Source organism: Cydia strobilella, chromosome 21, assembly GCF_947568885.1.
Source record: "Cydia strobilella chromosome 21, ilCydStro3.1, whole genome shotgun sequence".
NCBI classification, from domain to species: domain Eukaryota; kingdom Metazoa; phylum Arthropoda; class Insecta; order Lepidoptera; family Tortricidae; genus Cydia; species Cydia strobilella.
The window spans coordinates 12,448,847-12,476,257 of NC_086061.1; the positions used below are offsets into that span (position 1 = coordinate 12,448,847).

At 39.4% G+C, this 27,411-nt stretch overlaps 2 protein-coding genes across 2 annotated transcripts; one reads left to right on the forward strand and one right to left on the reverse strand.

Annotated features, from left to right (window-relative positions):
• Positions 1-3,586: 3,586 nt before the first annotated feature.
• On the forward strand, positions 3,587-27,411 carry LOC134751297 (uncharacterized). The gene is made up of 10 exons (XM_063686682.1): positions 3,587-3,685; positions 4,381-4,487; positions 5,244-5,363; positions 8,449-8,523; positions 9,447-9,557; positions 13,270-13,344; positions 14,626-14,736; positions 21,397-21,938; positions 22,459-22,613; positions 27,358-27,411. Exons 1-10 carry the CDS (start codon positions 3,587-3,589, stop codon positions 27,409-27,411), a joined length of 1,449 nt encoding a protein of 482 aa, XP_063542752.1.
• LOC134751222 (uncharacterized) lies at positions 18,043-19,118 on the reverse strand. The gene has a single exon (XM_063686606.1). The coding sequence runs from the start codon at positions 19,096-19,098 to the stop codon at positions 18,043-18,045; it is 1,056 nt and encodes a 351-aa protein (XP_063542676.1). The 5' UTR covers positions 19,099-19,118.

The window sequence follows — 27,411 nt, forward strand, 5'->3', positions numbered from 1 at the left end:
AAAGGTTGAAATATCACCCATTTTCAAAAAACTAACTAACTCCGCTGGCTCAGCGAAGTGAGTCTTGGCCTCCGATACGAGTTGGCGCCAACACGTCCTGTTTTGTGCGATCTCCCATTTCAGCTTGCAGGGCGCGTAGATCTTTTCATTATCTTTAGATTTTCAAAACCATGGCAAAACTATTAAACGATAATATAAAGCCACTACCACCCTTTATTCGGCAACGTTTAACCCTCCAAACTTTACTGAACCCCCAACAATATATAAAGAATATAAACTATTGTGAACGTCCACAACATAAAGAAGAGGTGGGTAAATTTTTATTTTGTCGAATTTTTTTCGTCAGATTTCGGTAAAACAAATAGTTCCCTATTCTGCATAATGTAAGCGCAATGAGGGCTACTTTTGTGCTCACCAGTTGGCGCCACTGTAGATGTAGGTCCAGAAAAACAGATGTCAAAATTCTTCTATAGTTATTTTTATAAAATCAATACGTTCAATACACAAAGGTGTTTTTAACATATAAAATAAAGTGTCATTTTTTAACCTGTTTAATTTTGCATATATTTAGTTGGCACTTTTTTTAACCACTAACATTTATTGAGCTATATTGTTTACCATGATTAATCAAAGATGGACAAAGATTTACCACAATTATGAATAAGGAGTGAAAATTCCCGATAAAAAAGCTTGAAACCCCCCGAACTTCTATGCATTTGACACTTTGAAAGACCTTCATCTACACTAGCGCTCCTAGCGGCGAAATTAAACGTGGTAGCCCTCATTTCACCGCAGCATACATACAAAATCTTACTGAGTTACGAAAAATTATACTATTTCCTTTTTTTCACAGCCCAAATTTTAACCAAATGTGACAATTTTTTTTAAGATACAAGCTTTTATCACTGCCTGTACGTTTCTATCACAGACATAAAATTTATGGTGGTTTCTATTAACAAGCAACTGTTACTCATCGAGACAATTCCAACAAGCCTAAACACAATTACTTGTGTTGTTTTATCCTCGTGAGTCTAAATGTACATTAAAATGTACATATTCATTGCAATCTAATTTGAACCTTTCATGGAACAAATAAAGTAGCATTTCTTTTGTTTCACTGCGTTGTAAAACAAACGAAATACGTTCATATTTACTTACCTAGTGACGTAATTACCTCGGCGAGCGATAAAATATTTTACAATAAGATTAAAAAAATGTTGCTTGACCTGTGTTGCTACAGTGTGAATGAATTTATTTTAAGGAAGTGTAATAAGCCCCGACATTAGATAAAAAACTGAGATATAGATATAATAATTGTAATAACGAATAATAAATATAATAATTGTAATAATGAACTTTATCAATAGAACTACGAACACAAATTGTATATTGTAACGTAGTATAAATTTATTATAATTATATGGTTGACATTGTATATTATAGTATGGCTGAATTGACGTGTAAAATTTGTACAATTTTATCAATAAATGTATCTTATCTTATCTTATCTTATTTTATCTTATCTTATCTTATCTTATCTTATCTTATCTTATCTTATCTTATAGCACAAGGTTCAAATTAAAAATTGAAAAACTGTCTATGGTGGGTCTTAGGAGGTTTATCACAGAGTTCCAATGGCCACCTCCTGTGTCCATCGTCAGATCAGCTGCTTGGTATCCATATTATTTCATTGTCACCCAACGTAGGAGTCTAATTTAACTTGCAAGATTTGACCCGAACTTAATATAATAGGGGATATTACTGCAATGTTCTGCCACTAGAGTGCAGCAGTAGCCCGTTTAGTAAACGATAGAGTAACTTATACATACTGTGCCTTTAACAGTTTGGCCCTTCGCTCACGGAGCTACTCAAAAATAACGGAACTAATTAGTAATTACAATTACAAACCATTTAGAAACCGTACCTCGCACACGACGCTACTCAAGTTCCAAGGTTTCAGTCAGTTCTGTTTATTTCTGCTTACAAAAGCACACGAGACGGACAGACGGACAGACAGACAGACGGACAGACAGACAGACAGACGGACGGAGAGACAGACAGACAGACGGACGGAGAGACAGACAGACAGACAGCCAGACGGACAGACAGACAGACAGACGGACAGACAGACACGGTTTGCTCGCGTTTGCTGCACAAAAAGGTTTGCTCGCTCATTTTTTCCAAAATCACAGAAAACTGGTGACCAGTAGCGCGGAGACCGGCACGACGCGTCACGCACGATCAGTCGCTGACGCGTTACTAACCGGTTTGTGACTGGTCGCGTCGTGTGCGAACCTCAATGAGAATGTATGGGCGGTGACGCTCAAGCAACTCGTTAGTAATTTACGTTTGTAACTAGTTATTTTTGAGTAGCTCCGTGAGCGAAGGGCCCTTTTTGACAAGTTTTCAGAGATAATAAAATATGACATTGATGCACCAAGGCGGTTTGTTTGCAGAGAACCTACCGGGAAACGCGAATCCGAAACGCTATCTGCCTCTTTATAGCTCGAATATGCAAGTGACAGAGATGTTAGATAACGAAATGTAGATTTTCTTGTTTCGTGATAGACCCTCAGATTGTGGTAGTGTCGCCCCCTACGCAGAGTTTCGCGTAATATTCCCTATTGATGATCCTTCCGGCCGATTTCGACCATGGCGACCACTTCGACTTCTAGTAACTAAGCTAACTGTTACAGTTAGCACGGCGCTCGTGCGCCCGAATATGGCTGACGTAGCCGATCTTCGATGCGAACCCTCGCGCACATATTGAGAGCACGTGAGGACACCAGCCACATAGTGGTAATGAATGGAAGCAGGCTGGCGTGCTTTCCGCTCGTCGCGTTTAGCTTTGCGAAATCGCGGACTTTGTCCTGCACCAGCCTGCGCCACTCAAGACGCTGTGCTGCCAAAGCTTCCCACTGAGAGGGCTCGATGTTGCATCTTTTCATGTTTCGTTTCTGAACATCTTTGTATCGGAGGAGTTGTCCGCCAGGTTACCGCTTACCCTCCTCTAGTTCAGAAAAATAGATGCGCTATGCGCTTTCCCTATTATACATACCGTCGCCCACATTGTTAACTGACAGTTGGTAAACCTTCTTACAAAAGGCTTAAGGTCCAGCGATGGACAGTTAATAGTGTTGCTGTTTCTACTACAAACATTGCAAGTTCATCTAATATCGAACTCGTAAACCGCTCTATTACCAACTGAGCTACTGAGACCCGTTGACAACGCATATTGTAGTAGTAATATTAGTAGTAGTAAACTCTTTATTGTACAAAAATACATATTAAAAATTACATGGTACATATAATAAGATGTACAAAGGCGAAAACCCTTTGAGGGATCTCTTCCAGTTAACCTTTGAGTAGATGAGAGGAGAAAGTGAAAAGAGGGTGACAAATCTAGCAAAATGTACAACAAGGTACCAGAAAGACAAAGGATATAAATACATACAAATTAATAGGAGTTCCATGGCAGAGGGGACGATGCCTCTTGTGGGATGCAACGTGCGTGAGTACATTTGCGCCGTCCCACTTGAGTCTCACCGTCAGGTCTGCTGGTACTGCCGCGGAGTATGCCGCCAAAATGAAGCATGCCAAGTACTCTGCCCTGGAACCAACGTACGACTTTGTGCCGGTTGCAGTCGAGACTGCGGGACCTTGGGCTGTGGAGGCTAGGGACTTTGTGAGGGATTTGGGTCGGCGGCTGAGGGACAGGGGGTGCGACCCTCGGTCCGGATCGTACCTGGTCCAACAGATCTCGTTGGCCATTCAGCGCGGTAACGCTGCCAGCGTAATGGGGACATTTGAACCAGGTGCGATTCGTGACGGTTATTTTATTTAAAAAAAAAAAGTGACGAAGCCTGTTGCGGATATCATCATTGGTATTTTTGGGACGAAGCATGTTGCTGATTTGCATTTGTAGCCACCTGACGAAGCCTGCGTTGCGGATTTTTTACATGTAACTAAATATTATTATTTTTTAAGATTTTCTTTATAAATAAAATTATTAATTAAAAAAAAAAAAAAAAAAAAATATATATATATATAGGATAAACATATAATATATTACACACAAAGGAATGGGGAAAGTACACTAAAAATTGGAAAGTAAAAAAATATAAAGCAACATACAATACAAATATACAGTCGCCATCAGATATATCGGAACGCCCGAGGTGCTCACAAATATCTGAACACGCCTCTATTGTCAAGGCGTTAGAGTGCGTGTTCAGATATTTTAAGCACCTCGGGCGCTCTGATATATCTGATGGCGACTGTACATTAATCAATCAGATAACCAAAGCTTTTTTAACCTCTCCTTGAGCGACGCAACCGATATTTAATTGTTGTTGTATTAAGCTTCTTAAATCGTTGCAGGTGGTTATAGAAGAGAGGCAATTGCCAAAGCTTATTGTGGTCAGTGAGAGAACGCAGACTAAAGATGTTCTGGATGCAGAGACCAATACGAAGACGGCGCGATTTTCGTGAGTATTTAAAATCTCTACTAATACAAATAATACAAAAATAACATGTCTGTATGTTACCTTTTCCTGCTTGAACCCCTGAACCGATTCAGATGAAAGGTATAGAGATAGTTTGAGATCCGGGAAAGGATAAACAAATAAAATTCAACCCTAATTAAAATATAATTAGATTGAAATTTCCTTAGCTATAATTTTGAATGGTGCGCGACACGATGATTAACGGCGTGATTCGGGAAATCAATTAGAGATTGACTAGATATGAAATAGTAAAGAAATGTAACGTTCCACGGGTAAAGGTACCTTATGGCGGTTGGCGCTTACGCTATTATTAACGCCGCTCCAATTAATATTGGATGGCGCTTACGTCGCATAGCGCCGCAAATTATTAGAGGCATGGGCAGTGTGAATGACCTCTCGCTTTGTGTGGTAGGGCACAGGACAGCGGATGTCATTCCAGATCTAGAGCAGAGCCCAACTGGGGCAGTACCTCCACCTTACAGAAAACCGCAGCCAAATAACACTAAACCCTACTCATAGTGTTGTGTTCCTGCCGGTGAGTAAGGTTGCCAGAGCTCAACGAGGGAGAGGAGTGTTAGGGTCGGCAACGCGCGTGTAACTCCTCTGGAGTTGCAGGCGTACATAGAAAACGGAGACTGCTTAACATCAGGCGGGCCGTATGCTTGTTTGCCACCGACGTAGTATAAAAAAAAGGTGAAATTACTCTTAAATTCGATCTAACTAATTCGTTCTGTTCAGAATGGTGGAGAGCCAGAAAAGCAAGTTGAAGAGCAAATGTACGACGGCGTTAGCAAAGGGGGCTATCCTGGTGTCTTGCAGCCCCTATGTGGAGATAGCCAGGCGCCTGAGACAGGACATGTGAGTTGGATGTATTCCCATTTGTCCCCGCCCCACTTAAGCTCCACCATACATGAGGTGGGGAAAAAAATTAAAAATGTGAATATGATTTTTTTGTGCCGAAAAAAACATTTTGAAATTAGTTTAAATTAAAATTATTTAGTTTTTTAGTTTTAGTTAGTTTATTTTAATGGTAGTTTTAGTTTGATATATATTATTAGTTTATAATTATTATGTTATTTAAGTTTTTATAATATTGTATAATTATGTTCCTGAATAGTGACTAATAAACTGTCAAAATTTTTGAAAATAGACCTTATGTTATTTTGAAAATAATTTTGTTGTTATTAATTAAGACTTGCGATATCGAAAGTTTATTTGAAATACCGGCACAGAAAAAACATACTTACATTTTTTATTTTTTATTTTTATTTTATCAGTGGCCAGCGTTCATGACGAACGTGCACGTTTCTCTAAAGAGTTTGTAAGCGATTAGTTTTAACGAGCGGGTATGCGAGTAAATGTATAGTGATGAATTCAATTAAAAAAAACACCTTGTTATACCACAGATAAAATAAAGTAATTATATTCATTTGATAGCTTATTAAAGAGGCCTACTTTGTTAAACAATCTGGAGGTTTCGCTGTCGTGATAATACTTAAAAAAATAAAAAATATTTATATATTTTTTTTTAAGTTTTTGTATGGCAATATGTCACAAAATTAATATCATGTAATTGTCCTTACTACATGCACAATATACGTGACGCACGTCAAAATCGACTGGCTAGAAAAAAATCGAATAATTAACCTACCTAATTCCTTAATTAACCTAATTCGAATAATTAACTCCCTTCTTTGTGCCAACCATTACATAATTTTATTGTAATTTGTGGATAATGTCGTTGGCTATGCATATGTCAATTTTAACTGTACTACTAATGACAATGACAGTTCCATTGGGTTATGTAATACCTACCTATCAAATCCCATGTCCGATGTAGTTGGAAAGGTATTAAATGTTGTTAAGTGCGGTCTGAGGGACAGAAATGTGTGATACATAGATTTGGCTATTTTTTTTTTAAATTTGTTAATTAAGTGATGTTTTATGGGGCGACATATTCGTTCACTCGAAAAAGCCCTTTAATAAAGATTAAAAAAAAAAAAAACTACTACCATAGAGTAACTTATACTAGAGCGGTACTGTCATAGTAAATTTTGTAACCCCAGTAAATTCACTGCCATCTGTCGACACACTATAAAACTAAAAATTAATATTTATAAAAATACGATAAAATGTATTTAAATATGGATAAATGATTTTTTTATTTGCATTAATTATTTTTATATGATTTTGACCCATGTTCTTTCACTGGTATGCGTTAAAATTATAAATAACAAACGAAACAGTCAACGCCCTCTATACGAGTGTAGGCCAAAACTAGTGGCGCCATCTGATCGAGAATCAAATTTTCGTGATTTTCGAGGCACGTTTTTTTCTTGGACTGTATCCATCTATTACGGAGTTATATCTATCTTTGCTACTACTAAATGTAACATTATATTGTATAGTTGTTTGTTATCCCGAAAATGAATAAAATAAAATAAAATAAAATGTTTGGGGAGCTGAAATTTGGCATACACGATACCAAAGAGATATAACTCCGTAATAGATGGATACAGTCTAAGGAAAAAACGTGCCTCGAAAATCAAGAAAATTTGATTTTCGTTCAGAGGGCGCTACTAGTTTTGGCCTACAGTCGAATAGATGGCGTTGACGGTCTCGTTTGTTATTTAACAATTTAACGCATATCAGTGAAAGAACATGGGTCAAAATCATAAAAATAATTAATGCAAATAAAAAAAATCATTTATCTATATTTACCTATAAATAAATAAAATAAAAAAATAAAATAAAAAATTATTTAATTCAGACTTTCAAAAAATCCATATTTTGTTACTGATACTTAAACTAGGGAACCTATAAACTAAGTGTTAGTCTAATTATAACATTTACAACATTTACATAATTAAGAGCTAGCCATAAAAACAAAAACAAACAAATACCTACTTACTTACTTTATTAATTTGTACTGCCTATTACGATATTAGCCCAGTGCTTTAATATAGGGCAGTCGAGGCGTCCAGCTACCATCCTCAGGATGCTGTTACTGCTGCCTCTCACTCGTCTCAGCAAAGAGGCTACCCTCTTGCGTCTGATGGCATGGAAGCCATCCGTGTGCGCCTCTGCAAACATGCCTGACGCACTACAGCGGCGAGGCAGCTTTAGCAACATCCTGAAGATATTATTAAACTGAACACGAAGCGCGTTATAAACACGCTTCGTATGCTTCACCCATAGACTGCATGTATAAAAAGATGTACAATATGCTTTAAAGAGTGTGAGCTTAACTTCCCTTGAACATTTTGCAAATCTACGGATGAGCATGTTGCCTCTGATTGCTAAGGCTCTTCTTTAAGGCTCTGCTAAATACATTTTATCGTATTTTTATAAATCTTTATTTTTAGTTTTAAAGTGTGTCGACAGATGGCAGTGAATTTACTGGGGTTACAAAATTTACTATGACAGTACCGCTCTAGTATAAGTTACTCTATGCTCGATACTAATAGAAAACCAAATCAATAAAAAAAATTACAAGCCAAAACTCGCTGGGGGCAGACTCACTTAGCTTATCCTGGCATGGCCTTTTGCGTAAGACGTAAGTAAATTAATTTCACTCGATTAACCTTCGACATGTTTCGACCTATTTCGAGGATCGTCAACGTTTTTAAATAATTTTATTTAATAATTAGACCCAGCTGCAATAAAAACGGATCACTTAGTATAGACATTTTTTTGTACAGTCGCCATCAGATATATCGGAACGGCCGAGGCGCTGACAATATCTGAACACGCCTCTATTGTCAGGGCGTTAGAGTGCGTGTTCAGAACGAGTTTCCCCATAGGATGATGGCATATCTAAGTAGGGAGCAAACATAGCCATGGTACGCTTGTATGGCTGCCTTCTTGTTCAGATATTGTGAACACGTTGTCCGCTCAGATATATATGATGGCGACTGTACTTATATTATTGTATTGCTTACAGAAACGACAAGCAGAAAAAGACAGCTCTCATCAAGGATTCTATGAAACAGATACCTGAAGTCAAGCGACGTCGCGGGTAGGAAAAGAATCATTATTTTTGCCCGTGTCTAGTTTTGTTCTATGAAATTTAGAATATTAAATATATACGGGTCACTCACGTATTTTAAGTCGAAAAACGCCGGTCCGTCACCGTCAACGCAAGCTCCTGATGACACTCCTCGGTACGGAGTAAAACATGTCGAGCGTTTTTCGACTTAAAATACATGAGTGACCCGTTATTAATATATATAATATGTCTGTGTCTCACGGAAGTTTTGAGATTTAGAATGTTAATCGTTTTTATGGATGTATTTTTATTCCTAATCGGCTTCGTGTTATAAATTTCTATTAACATTGCTTGCTATAAATAAAAAATAAAATAAAAAATTATAGGACATTTTTACACAAATTGACTAAGTCCCACGGTAAGCTCAAGAAGGCTTGTGTTGTGGGTACTCAGACAACTATATATATAATATAAATACATAGAAAACAACCATGACTCAGGAACAAATATCTGTGCTCATCACACAAATAAATGCCCTTACCGGGATTAGAACCCAGGACCATCGGCTTCACAGGCAGGGTCACTACCCACTAGACCAGACTGGTCGTCAAAAACCAATGGCACTAGATTCTCACCATCTTGCCTACTCAGCACCATATCCAGGCATCAACAGGATTGACAGATGAAACCTATGCTGGCGCCATCTGTAAAATACTTTGACCCAACAACACCAAATTTGCGCCCCCTGACGACTGACCAAAGTTTCCCTGCTACTGCCTTTTGCTCATTTTGGCGCCCCCCTTGGATGGCGCCCGGGGCACTTGCCCCCTCTGCCCCCCTAGTTACGCCACTGGCTGTCAATGTTGTTCATACATAATGCGGGTTTGACCTGATGACCGCTGCCCGCAGAACGCATCCAGTGTGGCAGATCCTTTAATCCTTTTTATTTCCAGCATCCTAAAGAAGGTTCTAGAAGATGTGACACTAGACGGCATGTGCTCGACTGGCACCACCACACATAAGAAACAACCAACTCTTGACAGGATACTCAAGGAAAGTCACATGTGAGTTTACCTTTGCACGTTTTCCCAACTATAAATGTTGATTTTGTTTTTAACTAGCGACCCGCCCCGGCTTCGCACAGGTTAACAAATTAGACATCTTGCTACGGGTAGGCGGAGAGAAATAAATTAACGAGTTAATTACTGAACTTAAATTTATTCTTCCGCCGCAAGCATACGATTACACGTCGTAGGGTTGGGTAAGTTCTTTGCCGGCACTGATTTCGCTCCGAGCTATGGTCCACCACGCAAGTACTCCCCTGATGCTGCTGGAGTCACTGCGGGAGGGAGACGGGCGCGCTGAGGGACGTCAGCATCGGCCGCTCAAGAACCGGAACTGGTCTGCTGGCTACCTTTCAGCCGTAACTACGTTCCCTGGAATTTATTTCCATCGTGTGCACAAAGGTTCTTAATAAATCTCCGCTGACTGTACCCGACAAGGCATAAAGCATAAGCAGGAAACAAGTACTGCGTGATGATGATGGTGAAAGGTTGGTGATGTGCGGAATGGTACAGTCAGACGGAGTTTACACTTTGCACTGAAGCTAATTTCCAAGAAAACAAGTTATAAGACAAAAACTGATTTTAAAATCTAACGGTCAAATTTTGAATTTAAAAAAAAAGGACATGTGAGTTGGATGTATTCCCATTTGTCCCCGCCCCACTTAAGCTCCACCATACATGAGGTGGGGAAAAAAATTAAAAATGTGAATATGATTTTTTTGTGCCGAAAAAAACATTTTGAAATTAGTTTAAATTAAAATTATTTAGTTTTTTAGTTTTAGTTAGTTTATTTTAATGGTAGTTTTAGTTTGATATATATTATTAGTTTATAATTATTATGTTATTTAAGTTTTTATAATATTGTATAATTATGTTCCTGAATAGTGACTAATAAACTGTCAAAATTTTTGAAAATAGACCTTATGTTATTTTGAAAATAATTTTGTTGTTATTAATTAAGACTTGCGATATCGAAAGTTTATTTGAAAAACCGGCACAGAAAAAACATACTTACATTTTTTATTTTTTATTTTTATTTTATCAGTGGCCAGCGTTCATGACGAACGTGCACGTTTCTCTAAAGAGTTTGTAAGCGATTAGTTTTAACGAGCGGGTATGCGAGTAAATGTATAGTGATGAATTCAATTAAAAAAAACACCTTGTTATACCACAGATAAAATAAAGTAATTATATTCATTTGATAGCTTATTAAAGAGGCCTACTTTGTTAAACAATCTGGAGGTTTCGCTGTCGTGATAATACTTAAAAAAATAAAAAATATTTATATATTTTTTTTTAAGTTTTTGTATGGCAATATGTCACAAAATTAATATCATGTAATTGTCCTTACTACATGCACAATATACGTGACGCACGTCAAAATCGACTGGCTAGAAAAAAATCGAATAATTAACCTACCTAATTCCTTAATTAACCTAATTCGAATAATTAACTCCCTTCTTTGTGCCAACCATTACATAATTTTATTGTAATTTGTGGATAATGTCGTTGGCTATGCATATGTCAATTTTAACTGTACTACTAATGACAATGACAGTTCCATTGGGTTATGTAATACCTACCTATCAAATCCCATGTCCGATGTAGTTGGAAAGGTATTAAATGTTGTTAAGTGCGGTCTGAGGGACAGAAATGTGTGATACATAGATTTGGCTATTTTTTTTTTAAATTTGTTAATTAAGTGATGTTTTATGGGGCGACATATTCGTTCACTCGAAAAAGCCCTTTAATAAAGATTAAAAAAAAAAAAAAACTACTACCATAGAGTAACTTATACTAGAGCGGTACTGTCATAGTAAATTTTGTAACCCCAGTAAATTCACTGCCATCTGTCGACACACTATAAAACTAAAAATTAATATTTATAAAAATACGATAAAATGTATTTAAATATGGATAAATGATTTTTTTATTTGCATTAATTATTTTTATATGATTTTGACCCATGTTCTTTCACTGGTATGCGTTAAAATTATAAATAACAAACGAAACAGTCAACGCCCTCTATACGAGTGTAGGCCAAAACTAGTGGCGCCATCTGATCGAGAATCAAATTTTCGTGATTTTCGAGGCACGTTTTTTTCTTGGACTGTATCCATCTATTACGGAGTTATATCTATCTTTGCTACTACTAAATGTAACATTATATTGTATAGTTGTTTGTTATCCCGAAAATGAATAAAATAAAATAAAATAAAATGTTTGGGGAGCTGAAATTTGGCATACACGATACCAAAGAGATATAACTCCGTAATAGATGGATACAGTCTAAGGAAAAAACGTGCCTCGAAAATCAAGAAAATTTGATTTTCGTTCAGAGGGCGCTACTAGTTTTGGCCTACAGTCGAATAGATGGCGTTGACGGTCTCGTTTGTTATTTAACAATTTAACGCATATCAGTGAAAGAACATGGGTCAAAATCATAAAAATAATTAATGCAAATAAAAAAAATCATTTATCTATATTTACCTATAAATAAATAAAATAAAAAAATAAAATAAAAAATTATTTAATTCAGACTTTCAAAAAATCCATATTTTGTTACTGATACTTAAACTAGGGAACCTATAAACTAAGTGTTAGTCTAATTATAACATTTACAACATTTACATAATTAAGAGCTAGCCATAAAAACAAAAACAAACAAATACCTACTTACTTACTTTATTAATTTGTACTGCCTATTACGATATTAGCCCAGTGCTTTAATATAGGGCAGTCGAGGCGTCCAGCTACCATCCTCAGGATGCTGTTACTGCTGCCTCTCACTCGTCTCAGCAAAGAGGCTACCCTCTTGCGTCTGATGGCATGGAAGCCATCCGTGTGCGCCTCTGCAAACATGCCTGACGCACTACAGCGGCGAGGCAGCTTTAGCAACATCCTGAAGATATTATTAAACTGAACACGAAGCGCGTTATAAACACGCTTCGTATGCTTCACCCATAGACTGCATGTATAAAAAGATGTACAATATGCTTTAAAGAGTGTGAGCTTAACTTCCCTTGAACATTTTGCAAATCTACGGATGAGCATGTTGCCTCTGATTGCTAAGGCTCTTCTTTAAGGCTCTGCTAAATACATTTTATCGTATTTTTATAAATCTTTATTTTTAGTTTTAAAGTGTGTCGACAGATGGCAGTGAATTTACTGGGGTTACAAAATTTACTATGACAGTACCGCTCTAGTATAAGTTACTCTATGCTCGATACTAATAGAAAACCAAATCAATAAAAAAAATTACAAGCCAAAACTCGCTGGGGGCAGACTCACTTAGCTTATCCTGGCATGGCCTTTTGCGTAAGACGTAAGTAAATTAATTTCACTCGATTAACCTTCGACATGTTTCGACCTATTTCGAGGATCGTCAACGTTTTTAAATAATTTTATTTAATAATTAGACCCAGCTGCAATAAAAACGGATCACTTAGTATAGACATTTTTTTGTACAGTCGCCATCAGATATATCGGAACGGCCGAGGCGCTGACAATATCTGAACACGCCTCTATTGTCAGGGCGTTAGAGTGCGTGTTCAGAACGAGTTTCCCCATAGGATGATGGCATATCTAAGTAGGGAGCAAACATAGCCATGGTACGCTTGTATGGCTGCCTTCTTGTTCAGATATTGTGAACACGTTGTCCGCTCAGATATATATGATGGCGACTGTACTTATATTATTGTATTGCTTACAGAAACGACAAGCAGAAAAAGACAGCTCTCATCAAGGATTCTATGAAACAGATACCTGAAGTCAAGCGACGTCGCGGGTAGGAAAAGAATCATTATTTTTGCCCGTGTCTAGTTTTGTTCTATGAAATTTAGAATATTAAATATATACGGGTCACTCACGTATTTTAAGTCGAAAAACGCCGGTCCGTCACCGTCAACGCAAGCTCCTGATGACACTCCTCGGTACGGAGTAAAACATGTCGAGCGTTTTTCGACTTAAAATACATGAGTGACCCGTTATTAATATATATAATATGTCTGTGTCTCACGGAAGTTTTGAGATTTAGAATGTTAATCGTTTTTATGGATGTATTTTTATTCCTAATCGGCTTCGTGTTATAAATTTCTATTAACATTGCTTGCTATAAATAAAAAATAAAATAAAAAATTATAGGACATTTTTACACAAATTGACTAAGTCCCACGGTAAGCTCAAGAAGGCTTGTGTTGTGGGTACTCAGACAACTATATATATAATATAAATACATAGAAAACAACCATGACTCAGGAACAAATATCTGTGCTCATCACACAAATAAATGCCCTTACCGGGATTAGAACCCAGGACCATCGGCTTCACAGGCAGGGTCACTACCCACTAGACCAGACTGGTCGTCAAAAACCAATGGCACTAGATTCTCACCATCTTGCCTACTCAGCACCATATCCAGGCATCAACAGGATTGACAGATGAAACCTATGCTGGCGCCATCTGTAAAATACTTTGACCGGCCAACCCCATTATAAGGATTTTTTTGTTGATTAGGAAACTATTTTTTTTTTCTTAGCCTACTATGGTGTCCCACTGCTGGGCAAAGGCCTCGTTTTCTCCACTCGACCCTGTCATCGGCATTTTCCTACCATTTGGAGTAGAATGCGTCCAAGTCGTCCCGCCATCTCCTTTTTGGTCTGCCTGAACCCCGGCCTGCACCGTATATGGTGTTCCGTGGGTCCCACTCATTAACCATTTTGGCCCACGGATTTAAGGATTTGCCACACTGGATGCGTTCTGCGGGCAGCGGTCAGGTGAAACTTCAACTTCAAAAGTTGCTGTCAACAGGGGCGCAGCTAGGGGATATGGCGCCCGGGGCAGTCACCAAATTTGCGCCCCCTGACGACTGACCAAAGTTTCCCTGCTACTGCCTTTTGCTCATTTTGGCGCCCCCCTTGGATGGCGCCCGGGGCACTTGCCCCCTCTGCCCCCCTAGTTACGCCACTGGCTGTCAATGTTGTTCATACATAATGCGGGTTTGACCTGATGACCGCTGCCCGCAGAACGCATCCAGTGTGGCAGATCCTTTAATCCTTTTTATTTCCAGCATCCTAAAGAAGGTTCTAGAAGATGTGACACTAGACGGCATGTGCTCGACTGGCACCACCACACATAAGAAACAACCAACTCTTGACAGGATACTCAAGGAAAGTCACATGTGAGTTTACCTTTGCACGTTTTCCCAACTATAAATGTTGATTTTGTTTTTAACTAGCGACCCGCCCCGGCTTCGCACAGGTTAACAAATTAGACATCTTGCTACGGGTAGGCGGAGAGAAATAAATTAACGAGTTAATTACTGAACTTAAATTTATTCTTCCGCCGCAAGCATACGATTACACGTCGTAGGGTTGGGTAAGTTCTTTGCCGGCACTGATTTCGCTCCGAGCTATGGTCCACCACGCAAGTACTCCCCTGATGCTGCTGGAGTCACTGCGGGAGGGAGACGGGCGCGCTGAGGGACGTCAGCATCGGCCGCTCAAGAACCGGAACTGGTCTGCTGGCTACCTTTCAGCCGTAACTACGTTCCCTGGAATTTATTTCCATCGTGTGCACAAAGGTTCTTAATAAATCTCCGCTGACTGTACCCGACAAGGCATAAAGCATAAGCAGGAAACAAGTACTGCGTGATGATGATGGTGAAAGGTTGGTGATGTGCGGAATGGTACAGTCAGACGGAGTTTACACTTTGCACTGAAGCTAATTTCCAAGAAAACAAGTTATAAGACAAAAACTGATTTTAAAATCTAACGGTCAAATTTTGAATTTAAAAATTACTGGAAACTAAATAATCTTAAGAACTAATAAAAAAAAGGAAACACAATTAAGCATTTTAACAAGAAGTAAAAGTAATGCTATGAGTAGTTAAGTTTAGAATTACGTGGCAAGAAAAATCACACAAAGGAATTGCATAGTGAAATAAGCCGTTAGAAACATTATTTAAATCTACCTGCTTAGGATTAGCATAAGAAATGTTCAACACTTACCCAATGGGGATTTTTAACACTAAAACGAATAATTAGTACTGAACTACGGAACTTATTTTCCGTAAGAAATTAATTTCGCCGGCTACGTTTAGGGTCGCGTTGCACGGAGGCAAAGCGAACGTGCGCCGGCGTCGAAAGCTAGATCTCTCTGGCTCGCAGCGCTCTGGCGAGTGGGCTGACGCGGGGAGCAGGGCGCGGGGCGGGGAACGCCAACAGCCGGTTACTTCGAAGGACAAAGGAATGTCGCGCAAGTACAGTGCGTTGCAGAAAAGAGGAAACAAGTTGGGACTTCATAATATATATATATATATATATATATGATATTAATGTATTTCATTTTAGTGTATATAGGTAAGTGTTTTATTATTAAGGTATTATTGTTTATTAGGAAATTAGTTATTTTATACTTTAATTTAATTTTTATAAATGTAACCTAGGTTACGTAACGTTACTACGTTACAATACCCCGGCGCGTGGTCAAGGATTTTAGGTCATCTAAATGAAATAAAATCCGCAGAGTTAAGCACTTATAGATACGCTTCCATTAATCTCCATTCATACTTCACGCTTTCATAAAACACATTAGTAACTATTTGACACATATGTTCAAGAATAAAATTACTAGCGCATAATTACAAAATAATAATGAGGTAACCCGTTACACGAACTTGAAACCTTACAAGTGCTTTTGCTTAAAGTTGGTAGCACGCTTTTACCTAAATTAAATCAATAACCTCCCAAATAACTAATGATGTGACTAGATGTGACTAACGGAGAAGAAAACGAACTACTTATTGAGACCAACTAATTTGAGGTCCTTTATATGCCAGGTTCCTAAATCTTTACCTGACAAATCTTGCAAGACATAAACTAATGGTGACTTCTTGGTAACAATTTTAGCCTTGATAAATTTTGGGGCCAATTTCTTCGTAAATTGTTTACCTTTATCACTCAGGAAGTACGCGCGCTTCATTACGATGTCGCCAACGTTAAATTCAGCAGGTTTACGTCTGGTATTATAATGAGACGTGTTCTTGACATGAGCGTGCCACAGCCTACGTTGTACATCGTCAAATAAGGAAGACATAACACCTAGATTCTCTGCGTATAAGTCACGCGGTAGGAACAACACTTCATTTCCGAGGTCGTTATCTGTATAGTGTGTTCCACATGGTACTAACTCGCGACCAAACACTAAAAACGCAGGGGTTTTATTAGTTACCTCATTTACTGAGCTATTTATGGCAAACTGAATCCGTGGAATAAACACGTCCCAGGACCTATGGTCATCCTCAACAAAGGTGGAAATACACGTAATAATTGTGCGATTGTAACGTTCGACCAGATTTACTTGCGGTGTGTATCTAGGACTATAAAACACGTTAGGGACATTAAAAGACTTAAAGAAATTGTCCATTACCTTCCCAGTAAATTGCGTGCCATTGTCCATTAACACCGTCTGTGGGACACCATGCACAAGAAATACTGACTCCTCTAAAATTTTAACTATGACATCCGCAGTAGCCTGTTTAATAGGAAAAATTAAGCAATACTTGGAGAAGCAACATGTAATGACTAATATATAGTTGTTCCTTCCCCTAGTTGTTGGCAATGGACCCATCAAATCGATCGAAATCATCTGAAACGGACGTGAGCATTGTTTTGGCCTCCCCATTTCCCCTAAGGTTTGATGGTTCTGAGCCTTATACGACAAACACTTATCGCACGTCCCGATGAATTTGACGACATCCTGATACATGCCCGGCCAGAAGTAGCGTAAAGCAAGTCTATGGTATGTTTTAAATATGCCCATATGTCCTGCAGTAGGTTCAGAGTGGTTTTCATGAATTGCCTTTTCGCGTAACTCTGCAGGGACAACCAACTTCCAAGAAAACTCAGAAGTGAGTTCATGCTTGTTTTTAGTCAAACGGTACAAGGAATCATTTTTAATGAGAAAATTGGGAAAATCTACAGGGTTATGCAAACAGCCGTTATAAATATTAGTGTACCAATTATCTTGTGACCCTAAATGAACGTTTGTAGTGTTAATAGCACCAACCGGAATTCGAGACAAGGCATCTGGAATAACATTATCAACCCCCTTACGGTGTTTAAGAATGAAGTTAAATCCAGATAAGCGTATACCCCATCGAGCCAATCTACCAGTCGGGTTGCTTATGGACAAGAACCACTTAAGAGCGCTATGATCCGTGTATACCGTGAAGGTTTGACCGTTTTCTATGTAGCAACGCCAATATTCTAATGCTGTCACGACAGCCAATGTCTCGCGTTCGGTGATACTGTAGTTTTTTTCTGCTGGTGACAAACTCTTTGACATATACGCGATCGGGTGCTCCTTTCCATTAATGGTTTGTGTAAGCATACCGCCAATCCCGTAATTGCTAGCATCAGTGTGTACTTCGAACGGCTTAGAATAATCGGGACAACAGAGAACCGGAGAAGACACGAGACACTCCTTAAGTTCCCGAATACGCAAACTCAGGCGCTAATGTATCTGCAGTCGCCCTTGGAGGTTCTTTAAAGTGAGAAAGACGCGACTGTATACTCTCGTAGTTACGGCATAACATTTTTAGTTGCTCGATAGATTTAATTTCCGACACTGAAGATAAGGTACTTGTATAACATGGCCGGATGTTATGGAGTAAAATCTCAAGTTTCTCCTCTTCTGGCAAGGGTCTTGTTAGGCGAGAAAAGAGACCGGACATAACCGACAAGTAAATTATAATATTCTCGGTTTCTCCTTGCGTACGGGACTTGATTTCATTAACTAATCTGTAGTCATAGTCGGCCTGGCCGAAATCCTGCTTCAAAAGCACTACAAGGTCGTCCCAACTTGTGACCTGCTCCTTGACGCTGCGGAACCAATGAAGCGCACCGCCCGTAAATATTTCAGTACCGTTATGGAGAACTTTACTACTCGAGATATTCTTAGCGAGACAAAATTCTGACACGCGTTCGATGAACGCCCGTACACAAGACGAGCCGTCGTATTTAAGTTTGGATAGCTTGTTCGCTTCGTTGGCTTCGCACGTGACCGTGACGTTAACCGGCGTTGACGAAGTAGCCGCAACAACAGGAACATTGCTGCTATTAGAAAATAACGGATCCGTAACGGTGACAACGTTAAGAGAGTTAACCCGGTCTGTGCAAACCCTGAATAAAGCCACGCATCGGTCATAAGCCTCCTTTTGTTCCTTATCCTCGCACGCAATGCGGTTTAACCGGTGGTACAAATGGTGCACCAAATTGTGAGCGCGAAGCAAAGTACTTTTGATTAATGGTTTGGAATCCAAGAGAGAATTTACTTTTTCCACCACCTCTGTAATGCCATCTAAGTCGTCCTGAACATCAAAAGGACTGACAAGAATGTCCTCGGAAGGAAAAAGAGGTCCACACTTCGCAATTTGTTTACGCAATTCCTGTACTGTGTCTCCGGGGGTCTCACCCCGAATTGCTACTTCGTACTCTAGTTCAGTTTTTTGAAGCGACATGAATTTAATAGGGAAAGCCATTTTTTTTTTATATGTGAGAAAAAAAATGCTTTTTTTTTTTTTTTTTGGGTAAATGTTGAACAAATTCCAAAAAACAACAAAACACTCCGTCTGTTACAATAGTAGTTAAGATTTACGTACGTTTTTGGTTGTTTCTCTTAAAAAGCACTTTACAAAAAGAGTGTGAAAGAAGAAAAAAGGAAAAAAAAAACAACACAGAAATAAGAAAAAGAAAAGCGTTTAAATGCAACTAAAGCGTACGGAGCGTAAATGTGCAAAAGAAACCAAAATTACAAATTTAATTTAACTAAAAATAACACAATTTTATATGGCTGACTGTACTAAATAAAACACAAATAATAATGCTTACAATTGAAGAACTAAGGAAAAACAAAAAAAAAATACAATAAATTTAACAAAATGCAACCAACTGTACAATGCGTTAAATAACAATGAGATTGCAATTTAAGCTTTACTCTATAACTAACTCCCTACACTGTAGTTGCTGGCAACCAAAAATAAGAAAAGAAAAAACGTTTACAAAAATTAAAAAAAATACCAAAACACCACACAAACACACAAACCGTAGGAGATAACTCAGAGCGAAATCAGGCCCTATTAAAAAAACCACGGTAAGGCGCCAATGCTACGGGTAGGCGGAGAGAAATAAATTAACGAGTTAATTACTGAACTTAAATTTATTCTTCCGCCGCAAGCATACGATTACACGTCGTAGGGTTGGGTAAGTTCTTTGCCGGCACTGATTTCGCTCCGAGCTATGGTCCACCACGCAAGTACTCCCCTGATGCTGCTGGAGTCACTGCGGGAGGGAGACGGGCGCGCTGAGGGACGTCAGCATCGGCCGCTCAAGAACCGGAACTGGTCTGCTGGCTACCTTTCAGCCGTAACTACGTTCCCTGGAATTTATTTCCATCGTGTGCACAAAGGTTCTTAATAAATCTCCGCTGACTGTACCCGACAAGGCATAAAGCATAAGCAGGAAACAAGTACTGCGTGATGATGATGGTGAAAGGTTGGTGATGTGCGGAATGGTACAGTCAGACGGAGTTTACACTTTGCACTGAAGCTAATTTCCAAGAAAACAAGTTATAAGACAAAAACTGATTTTAAAATCTAACGGTCAAATTTTGAATTTAAAAATTACTGGAAACTAAATAATCTTAAGAACTAATAAAAAAAAGGAAACACAATTAAGCATTTTAACAAGAAGTAAAAGTAATGCTATGAGTAGTTAAGTTTAGAATTACGTGGCAAGAAAAATCACACAAAGGAATTGCATAGTGAAATAAGCCGTTAGAAACATTATTTAAATCTACCTGCTTAGGATTAGTATAAGAAATGTTCAACACTTACCCAATGGGGATTTTTAACACTAAAACGAATAATTAGTACTGAACTACGGAACTTATTTTCCGTAAGAAATTAATTTCGCCGGCTACGTTTAGGGTCGCGTTGCACGGAGGCAAAGCGAACGTGCGCCGGCGTCGAAAGCTAGATCTCTCTGGCTCGCAGCGCTCTGGCGAGTGGGCTGACGCGGGGAGCAGGGCGCGGGGCGGGGAACGCCAACAGCCGGTTACTTCGAAGGACAAAGGAATGTCGCGCAAGTACAGTGCGTTGCAGAAAAGAGGAAACAAGTTGGGACTTCATAATATATATATATATATATATATATATGATATTAATGTATTTCATTTTAGTGTATATAGGTAAGTGTTTTATTATTAAGGTATTATTGTTTATTAGGAAATTAGTTATTTTATACTTTAATTTAATTTTTATAAATGTAACCTAGGTTACGTAACGTTACTACCTTCCTCAAGAATCACTCTTTTCATAGGTGAAAACCGCATGAAAATCCGTTCAGTAGTTTTTTAATTTATCGCGAACATACAGACAGACGTGGGTTTTCAGAATAAAACTGTACACAACATTTACTTTTTTTTTTAAACTAACATTTGGGAGATGGCGGGACGACCTAGACACCTTTCTCAACAACTGGCCGGAGGAGGCACTATATCGGGAGTCGTGGAAGACAAGGGGAGAGGCCTTTGCCCAGCAGTGGGACACCATAATGGGCTAGTAAAAAAAAACATTTACTTTTTTTTTACTAACAACTTTGGTTATTTTGACTCAGAATCACGATAATTATTAATTCAAAAAAAGAAAAATAGTGTCCCCTGTTTTTAATACAAAATGTAGTAGTCAGTTTGTGACGGTTCATTAAAAATGTAGTGAGAAAATGCGTCACAAAACTGACAATTTATTAATTCGTGGACAATTTAATAAATTTATTTTCAGCTTCCTCAAATACTCAAAAAGTTGCAAAACAAAAAAGAAACGCGTGCGCATGGACAAGAAACCAGCCTTCTTCTTCACCAAGAGAGACGAGGATTCCGTACAGTCATTAAACGAGGCCTCAGAAAGTGAGAGGCCTAAGCGAGTAGGCCTCCCAGCTTCTGATGACAAGGATAACTGTGAGTATATAGAGGAGAAACTGGCCTTCTTCTTCACCAAGAGAGACGAGGATTCCGTACAGTCATTCAACGAGGCCTTAGAAAGCGAGAGGCCTAAGCGAGTAGGCCTTCCAGCTTCTGATGATAATGACAACTGTGAGTATATAGAGGAGAAACTGGCCCTCTTCTTCACCAAGAGAGAAAAGGACTCCGTACAGTCATTAAACGAGGCCTCAGAAAACGAGAGGCCAGTTATGTGGCCAATCTTCCGAAGTTTGAGCGAGACAACGCTATTCGCGTATTATAGCGCAGCGAAGTGCGAAACGGACGCACACTGCGTGCCCCTAAGTGCTTGGGTTATAAACAGTGGTGATATCGTAATACCACGTAATACTATATTCCTAACATGGGGATACAGGCACTATCTTAACTAGATCAGCGCTTACGCTAACTACTGTCTAGTCATCGTTATCTATTAGCTTACTGGCATAGGACTCTTCCCTTAGGGGCATGGCACACTCGCTCCGACGTGCGAGCGGGTAATCGCTATTATACGCGCATTGCGTTGTCTCGCTCAAACTTCGGAGAGACGTGCGAGTCGGACGCAGTGTACCATGCCCCTTAGTCAAACTCTCTCTCTGTCTCTCTTTCTCTCATTATTATTCCTATCTGATTGTGGGGTCTGCTTTCCTTGTCCTTTCTCTCCACTTCGCACGATCGGACGTGTCGTCTACTGAAACGTCGCAGGCCATGTCTTTTGCTATGGTATCTGCCCATCTCATCTAGTTTGAGTGAGACAACGCTATATGCGCGTATAATAGCGTTGTCTCGCTCAAACTTCGGAGAGACGTGCGAATCGGACCATGCCCCTTAGTCAAACTATTATAATTCATTTATTATATTTCAGCAGATCATTCAGAAGACGACGCCAGCCTCGAACGTAAACCTGCCCGACTAGTACTGCGTGCGTCGTCCGGCGGACCGTCCGTACCGTACGAATCTGACGCGTCCGACACGTCGGACGATGGCTCCAGACTCTCCGGCGTCTCTAATATGTCTAGCGTAAGTATTTTGATCATCAAGGTATCTATTGTTTGACATAATTATTAAAAGTGATAATGTAATGATTGTCATATTATCCAGTGGCGTAACTAGGGGGACAGGGGGGCAAGTGCCCCGGGCGCCATCCAAAGGGGGGCGCCAAAATGGGCAAAAGGCAGCAGCAGGGAAACTTTTGTCAACGTCACGGGGCGCAAATTTGGTGACTGCCCCGGGCGCCATATCCTCTAGCTACGCTCCTGATATTATCATCAGTCATGGGAAATGAAATTCGGCCAAATGAGACTTCTGCGAAAAGTGGGTTGGTAATTTCGGAGAGTGTGCCGACTTGCCGAGGAACTGCACAACCTTATTCCTCCGTCCCATTTTTACCATCGGACCACACGACAAATGGCACTCCGGCATCGCTTCATGGTAGGAATTCCAAAAATACGCACGAAGCGTTTTGCTTCCACATTTCTTATGCGAACTGCCAAGGAGTGGAACGCCCTGCCCGAGTCTGTGTTTCCGCATGAGTACAATTTGGAGCTCTTCAAGGCAAGAGTTAATAGGTATCTCATAGGTAAGCGTGCTCCACCGTAGACCACATCACTTACCATCAGGTGGGATCGTGGTCAAACGCCTGCCTATTCATCATAAAAAAAAAGTGAAATTCGGCAATACAATTTTCGGCGAAAAGGAGAACTAGATCCAGGTTATTAGCAAACATAGTCGATGCGCTGCAGTATCGTAGCCGTAGGCACCCTAAATGCGTTGTTTTAATGTTAATCTTAGGGCGTTTTAGATTCGCAGATCTATCTCTTCAGTGTGTGCAATGTGGTTGCACATTGTTACTTACTAAACATCTGCAGCGAGGCATTTAACCAGTCCATAGCTTATTAGCTGTATAATAACTTCTTAGACTTATATTGACCGGGATATAGACCGTGACTACCCTTTGTATTATTTGTGAGCTCCCGATATTTCGACGCAGTTACATGCATCATGTTCACGGGTGACTGAAGATAGCGGGTGGGTGTCAAAGTTGTGTAGACAGCGCTCTGTCTACCCTCATTCTTGCGCGTCGGCTGCGTTCACTTTCAACGTTACCAACGGTCGCATTCACACTTGTTGGTCCGGTCGCGTTCACACTCGTTGAAACTAACCGTGAATCATTCAAAACTCTAATAACTTCTTTCCTGGTTCTATTTTTTCTTTAAATATTTCTTTGTAGTTTTACATGTATGTAAAATGTATAATTATGGTACAATAAAGAATATTTACTTAAATTAATTTAGAATGGGTAGCACATCGTAACTGGTGAATTTCCAATATGACTTGGAACTCCGGTAGCCGTTTAAGTGTAACACTCTTGCGGTAGATGTCGCTAGGGTCCCCTAGACCCATATAGTGGGAAGATTTGCTGACTATGGATGAGGTCTTCGTGGCTCAGTTGGCAGAGCGCTGGAGTATCGATCCAGAGGCCGTGAGTTCAAGTCTCACCCAAGGCAGTAATTTTCCCACTTTTAAATTTATTCTAAGCTTAATATTTACTTACTTTAATAACAAAACTTCCGTGAGACAGACATATTAAACATATCCCGCCCGCTGTCTGCGCCGGTCCGTCACCGTCGACGCAAGCTCCTGATGACGCTCCTCGGTACGGAGTGAAACATGTCGAGCGTTTTCGACTTAAAATACGTGAGGGACCCGTTATTAATATGTTTAATATAATAACTTCTTACCAACCGGCTCGGTTGAACGGTAGACCTATAACCATGTAACCAAATAGCTGTTGCTTTTTAGGGTTCCGTACCCAAAGGGTAAAAACGAGACCTTATTACTAAGACTCCGCTGTCCGTCTGTCCGTCCGTTTGTCCGTCTGCCCGTCTGTTCGTCTGTCTGTCACCAGGCTGTATCTCATGAACCGTGATAGCTAGACAGTTGAAATTTTCACAGATGATGTATTTCTGTTGCCGCTATAACAACAAATACTAAAAAGTACGGAACCCTCGGTGCGCGAGTCCGACTCGCACTTGGCCGGTTTTTTCTAAGTTATTTTTAAAAGAACAATATTAATACCAATGAGGACATAATAAGATAGAGCGGTACTGTCATAGTAGATTTTGTAACCACAGTAAATTCACTGCCATCTATCGACATACTTTAAAACTAAAAATGAAGATTTATAAAAATACGTTAAAATGTATTTAAATATGGATAAATGATTTTTTTTATTTGCATTAATTATTTTTATATGATTTTGACCCATGTTCTTTCACTGATATGCGTTCAAATTATAAATAACAAACGAAACTGTCAACGCCCTCTATACGAGAGTAGGCCAAAACTAGTGGCGCCATCTGATCGAGAATCAAATTTTCGTGGATGTTCGAGGCACGTTTTTTCCTTAGACTGTATCCATCTATTACGGAGTTATATCTATCTTTGTTAATACACAGACATGTTCCGTAATCCCTTCGCGTCGGTAAGCCCAAATTATAGGCCGAGAATCGAACCCACGTCCCGGGTCCTCCCCGGGGACCTATGTCCAAGATCTGACCATGGATTACGATAGGTTACACGAGTACGAGTGAGTTTGTGAGAATTATACCCCGATTTTCTAAGGGTTAGAATTTTTCAAACCTCAAAAAAAGTCTAAGAACAAATTAATCACCCGAGTTGATTCAGTTAGAAGGTCGAACCATACTGTTCTTGTACCTTAGAGATGGCCAGGGGGCGCCACAAGCCTTCGGGAAATTGTCATATACTTGGAAAATTCGACCCATACCTACGTGACCGAATGCCGAGCGGTTCAGGCACCTGTCCGGTAAACGGGGGACGCTGGTTCGATTCCAGCTCTGGACACTGGAGGCTTTGGTCATTTTTCGTTCGTATATGACATTTATTTCAGTTTATACAAAAAAAAGTGGTAATTTACTTTTTCTATCGAAAAGCTAGGGTTCCTATGATATGTTATTGTGGTACAATAATTTTTTTTTTTCTTTTTTTTTTTTTTTAATAATATGTAAACGACACTATAATTCGGTGCAAAGTTACTTAGATTTAATTTTAAAGGAAAAAATTTACGTAATTTTTGGAATGAAACTTGCAGGCTTACCAACGTTTCCTTAAAATAAAACACGATTCAAAATATTAATAAAATAATTTGATTTCTTCCCTAAATAAAGATCAGTGTAATAGTTTATTTTCCAAATAGGCAGAGCTCAACGAGGGCGCGGAGTGTTAGGGTCGCCAACGCGCATGTAACTCTGGAGTTGCAGCCGTAAATAGGCTACGGAGACTGCTTAACAGGTGGGCCGTGCTTGTTTGCCACTTAGTATAAAAAAGGCATATTACAATGCGCTTATGAACACCGACGTTTCGAACCCTTTACACACCTCGTCACCCACCCGTCACCCGTTTTTTTTTTTATTATTATTATTAAATAGGAGGCAAACGAGCAGACGGATCACCTAATGGTAAGCGATTACCGCCGCCCATGGACACCCGCAACACCAGAGGGGTTATAAGTGCGTAAGATGGGAATACGCTCTTTTCTTGAAGGTTAGAAAGTCATATCGGTCCGGAAATACCGCAGGCGACAGTTCATTCCACAGTTTAGCTGTGCGAGGCAGGAAGTTGACCCGTTGACCACGAACGCTGTAAAGGGTTCGAAACGTCGGGATGTATTATAAATTCAATATACGCGATATAATCCGTTTTCATAGTTTTATTTCATGAGTAACTATCGCGGTAACCGAAGACAATAACCTATTCTCGTAAGTGGAATAAAATCAGAACTATCCAGACAAGTATTAGAGGTTATTGCAGGGAGTCACTTTTTAGGGGTCCCCAAGGACTATACGAGTGTTGAAAGAATACGGAGGCTAATCGCTATTTACTGTTACTTGTCTACTTAGGGCCAGTTGCATCAACCACAATTTATTTATTTATTTATTTATTGAAAACAGTACATGACATTACAGTATAAAACGAATGCGCCATGAAAGTTAATTACATTTAAATTACAACTAGTACTATGGTATATTTACAACACTAAATTATTACAGTTGAGCACCTATCATCCATCCTCTCACAAAACCTCAGACATTCACTGCACACAGCCGTCCATCGCCACGCAAACATATCGCAGTCAGTAGCTGATGTCAGGAGCGCATTCAATAGTGTGAGAGCACGAAGAAGTGGCGAGTTGTTACGCGACACAGTGCGTGCCGCCGGCACTGCCAATGAGTCGCGTCGGCGGGGCCTGAGAGCCATCCTGGGACCATCCACAATTAACAGACTGATTAACGTCAAGCAGCAGAGAACTATGAAACGTTCCATACAATAAAATTTTGCGAACGGTAAAACGCTGACAGACGGTTTGGTCTAACCGACCCTATATTTTATGTACTTATGTTATGTTCTTATTTCTTATGTCGTCATATTGTATCTCTTTTTGTATTAGTTTGTGTAAACTATGTGTAATTTTTTTTTCGCCATATTATATGTCTCTTTTCTTTATGTTGCTTTCTTTTTGTCTGTTAACTTCCGTGATTCTCACTTGATGGTCTCATCGGAAGATCAGCGCTGGAAGTCGCCAGCAGCATGCTGAGATGGGGCCATTTCGTTACACTTTATTTTCACTATGTTCTATTAATATATGTCTATTGTCTGTATGTTTACGAATAAAAATCTATTCTAATCTATTCTATTCTATTCTACAGTGCAACTGTAGACTTATAAAATGTCTGTTTACGTGCAGGCATCGGATTTTAGGGGGCAGCATTTAGCAATAGTCAGTTCCTGTATCGATTAA